General features: G+C 46.6%; 1 protein-coding gene across 1 annotated transcript; it reads right to left on the bottom strand.

The window, feature by feature from the left end:
- Window positions 1–1,704: 1,704 nt before the first annotated feature.
- On the bottom strand, window positions 1,705–9,364 carry THAP1 (THAP domain containing 1). The gene is made up of 3 exons (XM_064140268.1): window positions 9,194–9,364; window positions 7,992–8,187; window positions 1,705–3,838 (listed from the first exon to the last, which is right to left on the bottom strand). The coding sequence occupies exons 1-3, from the start codon at window positions 9,262–9,264 to the stop codon at window positions 3,377–3,379; spliced, it is 729 nt and encodes a 242-aa protein (XP_063996338.1). The 5' UTR covers window positions 9,265–9,364; the 3' UTR covers window positions 1,705–3,376.
- Between the last annotated feature and the right edge of the window lie 3,419 nt (window positions 9,365–12,783).

Genomic DNA, 12,783 nt, shown 5'->3' with positions numbered 1-12,783 from the left:
AAGCTTGGCAAAGTGCCATTCTGATCAGCTGATCTGTGGCCAAATGACCATTAGACTCAGCCTGTATTGATAAAAGGACATGAGCAAGTAAAGACAACCTGCTTACGGTAGCACCTTTGGCTTAATGTGCTCTCTGCTTCTGCCATTGCTCTGCCTTAATGAGCTTCTGCCTCACTGCCACTTTATCCTGCTATGCTCTGCTAAGCTAGAAGCTAGTCCTGCTGCATAAAAACAAGTCCTGATGCTTTGGGTTTGTATACCTGGAAGCTGCCTTGCTCAAGTTTGTGAGGGAATAGGCTTTAGGTGTCTTCACACCTAAGGCTTGCTTAGCTGGCATGACACTATACTAGGACTGCACATCTGCAAGACACCCTGCCTGCACCTGCAAGCCTCCATGACAAGCCTGGAGCCAAGAAGAACCAGAATCAGATCAGAGATCACCTGTTTTCTTCCCAGCACTCCTGATAAGAGCCTGGGAAGATTTAGAAGCCTCTCAATGGCTGTCAAGACACCAACAGAACTCCCTGCAAGTGTTTGAGTACTGCCTGGGAACTGTAGTTAGTCCCAGGAATTCAGAGATTACTATCTGTGAGTAAATATACAAAGGCCTCTTTAACAAAACCCTGTAAATTCCCTAATTCCAAGTGGCCTTCTGCTGTAGGCAGATGGGAGATTCTTGAGTGCCTCTACTGCACAAGCGGTACAATTGACAGCAAGAACCTCTGTCCAGTTGAATTGAGTTCAGTGTTTGCATTATTGCTACTTATTTCTCAAATGTTCTAGATTCTGTTTATTCTTTGTATAATGTCTTCATGACTGTTGCACAGAACCTATTATTATTAAAAATTACTGAGCAGGTGCTGAGAGTCCTGAGTATCAAAATGAATAAATACCAAGGCTGGTGAAGGGGCTGGAGAACAGCCTTGTGAAGAGAGGCTGAGGGAGATAGGGGTGTTCAGACTGGAGAAGAGGAGGCTCAAGGAAGATCTCATTGCTGTCTACAACTGCCTGAAGGGAGTTGTAGTCAGGTGAGGTTGGTCCAACAACAGAGCAAGAGGACACAACCCCAATCTGTGCCAAGGCAGGTTTAGGTTGGGGGTTAGAAAAAAGTTCTTCACAGCAGAAGGGATTTGCATTGGGATGGGCTGCCTGGGGAGGTGGCAGAGTCCCCGACCCTGGAGGTGTTTAAAAGGAGGGTGGATGAGGCACTTAGTGCCATAGTTTAGTTAATAACAAGTTGTTAAGTGATAGGTTGGACTCAATGATCTCAAAGGTCTTTTCCAACCTGATTAATTTTGTGACAGCCAAATGGAACAGGGAGTGAAGGGGCGGCAGGAGCACCACCAAGACTAGAGTGTACTTTTGCAGCAAGACACTGTGCCTCAGCAAGCCACATTTTAAACTCCTAAAGTTGAAGAAGAGAGGGTATTTTGAAGAGAAAACAGAAACAACCTGCTATCTGGCCACACATACCAACAGCACAGTAACTGTTGTTGAAATATATTTTTTTCCCTTGTCACTTTTTGAATTTGAGCATTTTCAAGCATAAAGCAGAACAACAGCAAGGTTCTGTGACAAAACAGCACCATTGTGAGAAAACCCCAGCTACTAAACCTGGAAGCTACTAGACCACAAAAGACTAAAAAGCATCAAGCTAGGTTTTGGCAAAATCTGGGTGGGGAATAAAAAAAATGTAAGAGGCAGTTAAAAAATCTAACACACCATTTGCTTTTTATTTTTAATCAGTTATAATAAATGTACACAAGAGGATGCTTCAGCATTTTCTGTTCACCTTAAGTACATGAAATGACAGGGAAAGTAGATACACAGCAAGAGTGAGGTCAGAAGTATCAAGACTGGTTAAAAACATTTCATAATGTCATGCTAACAGGAGATTAAAGGAAGCCTTTACAGCCATCGCAGACAGAGTTTGATTAACATCAGAGCTAGAACCCACACTACAAACAAGTTTGACATGGACTGAGAAAAGTAATCTTCCTTGTGCAATATATCCAGGAGTTTCAGCTGTGAAGGCTACAATAGGGCCAGCATGATGCAGTTTTCTCTGATTTTCAATGAGTTCATTGAACAGATGACTTTTGAGACAGTAAGTGCAAAGTGCTGCACTACTTTCTCATGCTATTAAGGAAGAATCATAATAAGGCTGAAGAAGACGCAGCAGCATTTGAGATATTAAAAACCAGTCTAGCACCAAGCAACTCCCAAAGTCTAATTCCATAAATGCCCGTTAACTGGATTAGATAAGTTAAAAAACCTCTTTGTTTCCTGAAGCTACATACAGTTGAGATGTGAGTTAGGATCCACAATCTCACAGGTCAGAACAACATTCTGCTCTTTGCAGTGTTTATGAGAGGTTCCCACTCAAGCGTATTGCCAGCTGTACATTATCAGGGTACTTTCAAAATGCAGTCACCCTGAACAGTACCCTGCTTTCTTGACCCTGCCAGCAGTCCAGTAACATGCATGCTCTGATCAGCACTGCACTTCAGGAGTACTTTTAAGTGCCCTCACAACCTAGACCTCTTCTACAGCTGTTTTCAGCTATGCTAATGAATTCTGATCTCCCACACATGGTGAAAGGTTACTCCCAATGAAGAGGTTTGTTTACACTCCTCACCAAAGGGATAGGGGAATTAGATTTTGTTGCAGTGCTTTGAAGGCATAGCCAACCGAGGTTGGAAGTTTTCCCAGACTGAAATGTGGATCTTTTCTTTGTCTTTCTGTAGCACTTCAAGGTGTTCTTAGCTGGGCTAATTCTGCCCCTTCTGAAATCAGTGAAAACTACTTCCAGGAGATCACCAAACATCAAATGCTTTGACAATGCTTTGCACTAAAGCGTGCAATGACATCATATCCCGTTGCTGGCCAGATTCAGTTCCCCATTTCATGTAAGCATAGGACAACCATTGTGAAACAAAAAAAAACCAAAGAAACAAACAAACGCACACATGTCCCTCCACCACCAAAACAAACAACAAAACTAATTAAAAAAAAAATTAAAAAAAGAAAGAAAACAAATGCAGACTTTACATGCACTCAACTTTGCATTGTTTCCTTCTGTAAAGCAATTTGGATTTCATAAAACTAAATGCGTATTCTAATTCCTGATACGCCTCTGTTCTCAATATATTAGAACTGTATCTAACCCAAGTGACAAATGAAGGGAACAAAACAAAACCAACCAGACAAAAAGAGTGATCTCATTTGTACGACTGCTTGTTTACTGCTCTAGGGTTCTGGAGAGTGTTACACAGACTTAGAGAGAGCATTTAGGTGTTGGGGTGGTTTTTTGTTGTTGTTGTTGTTTAAATAAAATTTGTTGGCCTAGAAAAGTGAAAAGCGACGTTCGTGGCTTCTAGGCAGGTACCTCTACAACTTCAAAATAGTCATTGGGAAGAATCACATAGCCCTTCCCTGCCAAGATGTCTTTTTCTTTCTGGAACTGAACGATCTCTCTCAGTTTTTCAATTTGTCTCTCCTGACGCCGGCATCGCTGTTGTGCCGTCTTCAGCTTTTTCCGCAGTTTTTCAACCTGTTCCTCCAGCTGCTGAATCCTTTTCCGCTGGTGGACTGTATCCTCTACTGTATAGTTGTGATCACAAAAAACAGCAAGATTGCTCGGGGTCTGGAGAGGAGGCATCAATAATCCAATACCGGGGTCGACAAATCTGGCGTCTATTTGAGACAAATGGAAAGGAGGAGTTGACGGAGACGGCGGTAGCGCTGGAGCTGCGGCTGGCGGCGGAGGTGGTGGTGGCGGTGGTGGTGGAGGAGGAGGTGGTAGTGGATCTTCTGGCTGTTCTGCAAATTCTTCAGTCTAGAAATAACAAGAAAGAGAGGTGCACTTAAAAATTCTTAACATTGTTACCAACATAACTTCCTTACCACAGCCCCAGCACGACATAAAGAACCAGGATCCTAACTGTGTTTTCAAAATTGACAGAGTTCTGGGCCTGTTTGGTCTGGCTTCTGAAGACATTTTAAAGCAGCTTTGTTTTCAGGACTCTCTGAAACTCAAGCCACCGATGTCTCAAATAAATCAAAACCTGAAGAACACAGCAATTGCTCTCACTCGAAGACTTCAGTCAAAGATGTATCTATGATTAGCTAAGATGCAAGAATGCAGCGTGCAGCTCCACAAAACTGAGTTCAGCTGATCTAGCTCATCAACTGCCACCTCATTCCTCTTTGCCCCTCCTTTCTGCTGCATGTCACCACTACATCCTTTGCACATAGCAGCTAACTTAAAACCACAGCAGAAGCAAACCTTCTGCTGAGGTATAACAATGGTCACCTACTAAGGGGGCTGATAAACTGGCAGAGCAAAAGAGGTAGTGTCATGTGTTCAGTTGAATGTTTCTGATATTCAGTATCATGCCAGCTTCAAAATGAAAGTGTATGGGGCCTGAAGTTCAGGCTGCAACATGTTTCCAGACACTGCTTTAAATTTTATGGGCTTGGGGGCAGGGGCTTTTTCCATTGGGCTGGGCTGCAGGTTAGGGGGGTAGGTCACTGGCTTCTGCTGCTGCTTCTGCACTTCACTGAGTTTTCTTTTCTGCAAGGTAGGCCAAGGTAACTGCACTGTACTGCCCCATTTATAATAAACTCTTTTATCTCAACTCTTTATATCAACCTGGAGAGGATTTTTTGGATGCTACTTTTCCCTAACTTCTGTGCTGACGGAAAGCAGAATGTGTTAAACCAGCACAGGTAGACATATCAATGATTGGAAGGGACTGTATTACTGTTTTGGGATGCAGCATAAGGATTTGGTTTTGAGAAACATGAGATAAAAAACAGCTCTCCAACAGCAAAGCCCTGGTATTTGCTCTTTGCTCAAACACAGTAAATGCTAAGTTGACAGAAAGCTATTTGTTCTCCCATCATCAGTACAGAAATCTTCTGTCCTTTATTACAAGTCAGAGCAACACAACACAAAGCATAACCCACACTTGAGTTGGCGTGTGGAAGGACTGAAAAACAAGACTGCACAGTTGGCATATGGGATGGATGGAGAATGGGGGAACATGATTCTCTCTTTTGGCAGCAGCAGAATATCGATTGGCTCAACTCCACACAGAAGTGCACTCTTTATCGTACAGCTCTCAATGGGTTCACTTGTACGGTTCAGGACAATGCAGATCTCTCATCAATTGAGAATAGGTCTCAGCAGAGAATAAGATTCTTTCCAAGACCCAAAGGAATGCAGTATAACTCAGAAAGTCTTTTGAGCATGTAACAATATCAAAAACAAACAACAAAACACTGCAGCACTGTCAAAACCAAAGGAATTTGGATATTCCCTGTCTAAAGGAGCACCTAAGTCATGCAGTGGAAGAGATACTGAACCAATTTTCTAACTACCTTTCTGTCATCAATATTCTTACTACACACAAAAGGACAGGGACACTGACTGTAAGAGCAGATGATGATCCTCATCATCTAAATATCAAGCTAATCAGATCTGAAGGTTATGTCATTAACTTCTATGCCTTTATATACAAACAAGCTAATAGTGCTTAATGCAGCATCTAGATACCTCTCTTGTACAAACCACAACATTTGGCAAACAGCTGCTGACAAAGCAGTTTTGTAGTAGTTTTTGTGAACTCCAATCACTACTGATCACTTTGCAAAACCAATCATCTGCCACTTTTATTTCTCAGTTATATGAAATTGCTCCCAATACTTTGCCTAATTCACACATGACTACTCTACACCATTTGGCTCTATTGGTTATCACTGTAAAGCTTTTCTACCAAAAAGCAAAACAAAAAAAACCCCAAACACACAAAAAAAAAAAAAACCCACACCAAAAAAATCACAAGGCAAAGATGTAACTGGCAAAGAAAAACTCAGCCAAAGCAAAAATCAGATGGCTGCAGGACAGCTGAATTCACAGAGACTTTTATCCCTACAAATAGAGTATACAAAGAATAGAGACTACCTCTACAAATACTCTACTGTTGCCATAATGTATCATGGAAAACCACTGCTGTTTCCACAATGTATCATGGAAAACAGATACGATGTGTCAGTGATACCAGCAACTTCTCATAGCAGACTGTCCTCTTCAAAGACAGGAGTAAATTAAAAGTATTTCAAATTGTACAACGTGAAAGACAAAAAGCTGTATTTAAAGTGTGGATTCGACACTACCACACCTGTTCTTTATAGCTATATTGTTTCTTGGAGACACGTGGCAATTTACTTCAAAGTGCAACCAGATAAAATGGAATAGAACTAAACTCTTCTCTGTAATTGAAAAACACAAAACAATGCCTTTTATAGATCCAGGTACGATGATAAAGCAGGGAGCATGGCTTAACACTAACCCTGCTGCACCAATCATACTTATGCAGACCAGCCTATATACATACTCAGCTTTCAGATTGAAAAAGAACACAACTTAGCTACTATTTCACATGTGTGTGGCCATTTGAGACAGATTTCTTGCTCAGAGATAAAAAACAAAGGAAAAGAAAAAAATAGGAACAGAGACACTGATTGTAATGTAGAAAATTACTGGAGTCTCCAAGTGAAGAGATGAACATGCCAGGGATAGGCCATAAAATGCTAACAATGGGTAAGTTAGTATAATTTCATTGGAGCATCAAAACCTTTCTATCTGGAAGCACAGTTTGTATCTTCCCCTTTGCTGCTTCTGCTGCTCTCGCTGCTATCTTCCCCTGCCTGTGTTGGGTGCTGCTTTGCCACTGCTTGTCCCCATCCACATCTTCTCTAAGGTTACTATATTCTGCAGTAGTTTTGTTCTGTCGATACTGTTATATTTAGTTTAACTGTAAACATACAATTTCATTTTTCTGACTTTCTGAATTCTGAGTTCTAGTGAATTTCCTGTCTCTGGAGCAGGTTTACAATAAGTTACTGGGGGAGGCATCCACTCTAACTCTTCACAATGTGACAAAGAAAAGGTATGTAACACAGACGGCTTATATTCTCTTTTCTGTTATTATACACTTCTCAAATACATTCCCTTTGTATTTCTGCACCAAATCCAATGCTGCATATAAAAGGGAAAATCAACAAGCAGAAATCCCTGTTTACCTCTATGCATTCCATCCAATCACAGTCTTTCATATCCTAGACCTGTCATATCTATTTTCTCTTCTCCCACTTCCTTTACAGCAGAGTAGCAAGAGAACTAATATTTTATGTCCTTTATTTAAGGATCAATATTTTCCATTCACATCTTGCAGTTACTAAATCAAAAACTAAGAACTCATAATTGACTTCCACCTCACAGCAGACCACTTTAGCAGCATATTGAAGGGAACAATACTTCTCAATGGAGAATAACATCAGAAGTTCAGAGAAAGAAGTCAGAGAACAGTCAGGATTATGAGCACAAGGTAACTGCTATGGAAGACAGAAACAGTTTCAGCACAGACATACAGCAGGTGCAACTACTGTTCTGCATCTTACATTACTCTGCTAAGCTGGAGGACAGAACCTTTTAGAACCAAGGTACATCATCTCTTCAAACATTAGCAGTCAGCATGGAAGAGCACAATACAATTTCCAAGTATTACATAAGCCTCTCTAAAACTCCAAATGTGTCACAAGTACAGCTGAGTAACTTAAGTACTGGGCAATACCTTCTTGCTTTGACATCAATTCATTTAATTCAGCACAATGCTTTAACCAAAGTTTCACCTCTCCAAGTATGCTCAAAAAAGCAGGTCAGCACTACTGCACACCTGCACAATGCTAAGTGCTCCAGAATCTCAGATGGTCTACAACTCTGTTCTTGTCAAAGCTAATGAGAATGGCTGTGGGATGTGTTTTGGCTGCCACAGTCCTCCATGTGCCTAGAGGTACACCAGCTCACCAACTACCCTTCACAGTCCGTACACTCTCTCTGCTGCTCTGCTACATCCAGCCCTGCTAGGCTAACACAAGCAACGTACACACATCAGTATCTTACACTACAAGTGCTTCAAGGTTACCTTTTCACTGGGTTCAGTATAACAAAATATTGTGGGCACAGCATTTTCTTTTAGAAGCTTGTTGTTGCATTCCCTTTTAAAGCAATCAGGAGTGAAGTGTTCTGAACAAATACTGCTGTACTTGGTTGGCTTGAAGTTTTTCCTTTTAACAGCAGCTTCCCATTTCTTGCAAAGATCAGGTCTTGTAAGAGGAAACCTGTGAACAAGAAGCACTTTCATCTTTTCTGGAAAACTTTTTGACATGAGGTTGGGTTACAGCTAAGCCCCATAGAATGGCTTGAGTGGGAAGGGTCCTTAAAGGTCATCTAGTTCCAACACCCCTGCCATGGGCTGGGACACTTCTCACTTGACCAGGTTGCATGAAGGGTCTTAAACACATCGGGGGTGAGGCATCTACAGTTTCTCTGGTCAACCGGTTCCAGGACCCACCATCTTAGTTGTAAAGGACTTCTTCCTAATGTGAAATGTAAATCTGCTCTGCTCTTGACCCTTGTCCTGTCACCACAGGCCTGTAAAAAAAAAGTCTCCAGCTCTGCTGTAGCCCACTTCAGGCGCTAGAAGACACTGTAAGGTCTTCCCGGAGACCTCTCTCTTCTCGAGTCTGAAAAGACCCAACTCACTCCGCCTGCTCTTCGAGGAGACGTGCTCCAGTCCTCTGACCATCTTTGTAGCCCTCCTCTGGACCCTCTCCGACAGATCCATGCACTTCTTTTCTTGGGGGCTACAGAGCTGGACGCAGCACTTCCAGGTGGGATCTCACCCGAGCAGAGTACAATCACCCTCTTTGGCCTTCTAGCCACCCGTTTTTGCGGCATCCCAGCTCTCCAACGGGCTCATCTTTGGAGCCACAACGTCTCCCGCCAACCCACACCTCGCACACGGAGCGGGCTGGGGATCTCCCTATCCTGGAGCCCCAGAGAAGTGTCCCCTCCCTGCGGCACAGGCAGCAGAAACGAACACTGTCCCCGGGCCCGTCCCATCCCGGCTTCGCTTACAGCGCTGCCTCACCACTCCGGCCCGCGCTGCTCCCGCCTGCGCGGACAGCGGCCGAGCGCAGCTCCGCGGGAGCCAGCGCCCCCGCAGGCCTCGGCAGCCCCTGACAACGCCGCCGAGCGGGCACGCGCGCCGCGGCCCGGCCCCGCCCCCGGCCCCGCCCCCGGCGCTGACCGGCCCCGCCCCGCCCCCCCGCACCCCGCGCTCACTTGTGGAAGGAGATGGGCTTCTCTTTGTCGTATCGGTTCCGGCAGCGGTAGGCGGAACACGACTGCACCATCCTTCCTCCGCCGCGCCCCCCGCGGCCCAGCGTCAGAGAGACGAGGTCGCGGGCGCCGTTAATTCACCGCCGGGCGCCCACTCCCCCCCATCCCCCCCGCCCGTGACCCTCCGAGAGAGAGAGGAACGGGACGCGGCCTCTCCCAACTCCAAGATGGCGGTGCCAGCTTCAGCGCGACTCTCGCGGTATTGGCGCGCGCCGCGGTCGTCCATTGGCGGATTTGCACCCGGAGGCGGAGCCTCCCTGCGGGCCCTCCAATGAGACTTTGCCCGCGAGGGCGGGGCGAGATTCCGTTGGCTCCGCCCCCTCCCCGCCGCAGCGGCCTGCCCGCCGCCCCCCTCCCCCTCCCGGGGACGGCACATCTGGGCAGCTGCGGACGCAACGTTCAGCTCCGCCCCGTCTCCGCCTCCCCTACCCCCTGAAGAAGCCTGACGAGGCCGAGGCGAGGCAAGGCCGGCTTGGCTTGCGGGGTCATAGCACTCTCTGGTCTGATGATATGAGCTGTGCTCTTGCTGTGGCCCTGCTGGCAGGGTGGGAGCCCCGCTCCGCCCCTGCGATGCCCGGAGCGCGCTCTCCGCCCGGCGGTTAGGGCTGCGGACTGACGGGCCTGCGCGCACGACGCGGTTGCCAACGGGCACCAGAAGTTGCCTCTCTGAGCCGTGAAGGGTTTCCGCGCCCCCTTCAAGGAAAAAAAATAGAAAAAGGAAAGGAGAAGAAAATAAGATGCCGCCTTGCCTTAGCATAGTGTTCTTAAGGATGTGTAAAACAAGGCTGGGGTCGGAGTGGCTGGAGAGCAGCCAGACAGAAAGGGATCTGGGGGTGCTGATCGATACCCGCCTGAACATGAGCCAGCAGTGTGCCCAGGTGGCCAAGAGAGCCAGTGGCATCCTGGCCTGCATCAGGAATGGTGTGGTCAGCAGGAGCAGGGAGGTCATTCTGCCCCTGTACTCTGCACTGGTTAGACCTCACCTTGAGTACTGTGTTCAGTTCTGGGCCCCCCAGTTTAGGAGGGACATTGAGATGCTTGAGCGTGTCCAGAGAAGGGCGACGAGGCTGGGGAGAGACCTCGAGCACAGCCCTACGAGGAGAGGCTGAGGGAGCTGGGATTGGTTAGCCTGGAGAAGAGGAGGCTCAGGGGAGACCTTATTGCTGTCTACAGCTACCTGAAGGGTGGTTGTGGCCAGGAGGAGGTTGCTCTCTTCTCTCAGGTGGCCAGCACCAGAACAAGAGGACACAGCCTCAAGCTGCACCGGGGGAAATTTCGGCTCGAGGTGAGGAGAAAGTTCTTCACTGAGAGAGTCATTGGACACTGGAATGGGCTGCCCGGGGAGGTGGTGGAGTCGCTGTCCCTGGAGCTGGTCAAGGCAGGATTGGACGTGGCACTTGGTGCCATGGTCTAGCCTTGAGCTCTGTGGTAAAGGGTTGGACTTGATGATCTGTGAGGTCTCTTCCAACCTTGGTGATACTGTGATACTGTGAACAATTCCGTTTCACTCCCCAAAGCTGGGCTCACATATATATTGGCAAACATAGACAGCAATCCAACTCAATTGATCTGTTGCTACAAATATTTCAAGCAGCTTCTGCATTATTCCACTCTGTATGCTCACCTTCCTTCTCTGCACTAAATCAGAGTACAAAACCATCCTGTGCAACTGACCCACAGGTCATTTCAGAGGACCGATGAAGAAACCTACCTTTGATGTCATCTCTTGAGATGTGTCACATCATACCTAGAATTTCCCAGACAACAACCCCAGGGCCAACTGATCCTCCACACCTTTGTCTCCACCTAGGACTTCATTTTCTCCCTCTCTTAATTTGCTTCGTAAAGCTGTACTGACTAAAAGGGCTGATGGCATCTTGGCCTGTTCCAGGAAGGGTGTGACCAGCAGGAGTAAGAATGTGATCTTACCTCTACTCAGCACTGGTAAGGGTGCATTACAGATGCTGTGTTCAGTTTTGGGCCCCTCTCTACAAGGATGTTGAGGTGCTGGAGCATGTCCAAAGAAGGGCAATGAAGCTGGTGAAGGGTTTTGAGAACAAGTCTTAGAAGGAGCATCTGAAAGAACTAGAGTTGTTTAATCTGGAGGAAAGGAGGCTCAGGGGAGACCCTATGGCTCTCTACAACTGTCTGAAAAGAGGTGGGGTTGGTCTGTGCCCCCAAGTAACAAGCAAAGGGCCTCAGGTTGCACCAAGGGAAGTTTAGATTGGATATTAGGAAGAATTTTTTGACTGGAAAGGTTATCAGGCATTGGAACAGCTTTGCTCAGTACAGTGGTGGGATCACAATCCCTGGAGGTATTTAAGAGTGGTGTAGATGGAGTGCTTAGGGATTATGGTTTAGTTAAAGACTTGTCAGCTAATGATTAGACTTGATAATCTTAAAGGACTTTCCCAATCTTTTTCTGTGAGTCTCTGACCTGGGCTTGGAGGCTTTGGCTTCTCTGCCTAGGTAGCCCTCTTTGCCCACCTGCAGAGAAGGTAGTCATTGTCATTTGCTTGCCTAGGAATATGACATAAAAAGCCTGTACAGTAAGCAGCCGCTGCAATGCTTCCACAAAGCTGCTCACATTAGCTGTTTTCATTACTGGGTGCTGACTGATCACCGCTAGCTCTTCCTTTCTGCTGCTAGGTCAGCCAAGAGACAGGAAACAAAAACAAACTGTAGCACCATTATCCTCACCGAGAAAGACATGATTCCTCCTCCTCTACCTATGCAAGCACCTCTGTTTCTGGTTGTTCTGGGGGGATAGGTTGTTCGATGTTTTGTTTGTTTGTTTTCTCTCTAGTTGACTTTTCCCTCAGTTTTCTGGGCAGCAATTCTCATACAGCCTTAGGGAGCAGCAGAGTGGGGCTGTCTCACAGGAAGATGTGCTAGAGGTGGCCAGAGTCACAACCTCAGCAGAGTCCTGCAGCATCTGAACTTCAGGCACTAGTGGTTGGACTCACTGGCACACCCAGACAAGGCAAAGTTATGAGCCAGATATGAGGTCCACCCAGGGAGTCCAGGAAGGAGCAGCAGGAGATGGTGCCAAGGAACAGAAATGGAAACACAGGTCCAAAGTCCATCCAGGAGATGGGGCTGGAAAGAGGAACAGCTGTTGATGTAAGTGGGCAGGGACTGAAAGCCCTGGGCTGAGTAGGAATGAAGCTCCTGCCCTGTAGGCAGAGTGTGTAGTTGGGAGTCCCAGGGCCAGTAAGTCAAGGTCATCGAGGCCTTAGCTACTGCACTTGGGCTGTAGTTCTGCCATGAATCTGAAGTGGCATGCCTGGGGCAAAGTCCTAAGTTGACTCCAGCATCTCTGGCTCCTCCCTAGCTCCTTGTTTTGCAATAGACCTAGGCGCAGCGGCAGCACAGTGTGTCCCTGCACACAGTGGGGCTAAACCACCACACTAGAGCTCAGCACTGTCACTAGACCCTGGGAGCAGGGACACTTAGTCTGTGCATAGGGAGGAGATGTGTGGGGAGAAGGCAGAAGTAGATGGCACGAAGGTGATGCCTAAATGAGGGGATAC

The sequence above is a fragment of the Pogoniulus pusillus genome, chromosome Z, assembly GCF_015220805.1.
Source record: "Pogoniulus pusillus isolate bPogPus1 chromosome Z, bPogPus1.pri, whole genome shotgun sequence".
Taxonomy (NCBI): domain Eukaryota; kingdom Metazoa; phylum Chordata; class Aves; order Piciformes; family Lybiidae; genus Pogoniulus; species Pogoniulus pusillus.
Note: the sequence above shows the minus strand (reverse complement) of the source record. Positions and strands in the feature narration are given on the sequence as shown.

What these genes read in the sequence shown, in the direction of transcription:
- THAP1 (XM_064140268.1), bottom strand. Translation starts at nt 9,264, where the DNA reads ATGGTGCAGTCGTGTTCCGCCTACCGCTGCCGGAACCGATACGACAAA. An exon ending in AAGCCCATCTCCTTCCACAA is followed by an intron (nt 8,188 to 9,193) that starts GTGAGCGCGGGG and finishes TCTTGTTCACAG; the next exon opens with GTTTCCTCTTACAAGACCTG. An exon ending in ATACTGAACCCAGTGAAAAG is followed by an intron (nt 3,839 to 7,991) that starts GTAACCTTGAAG and finishes TGTTATTTCTAG; the next exon opens with ACTGAAGAATTTGCAGAACA.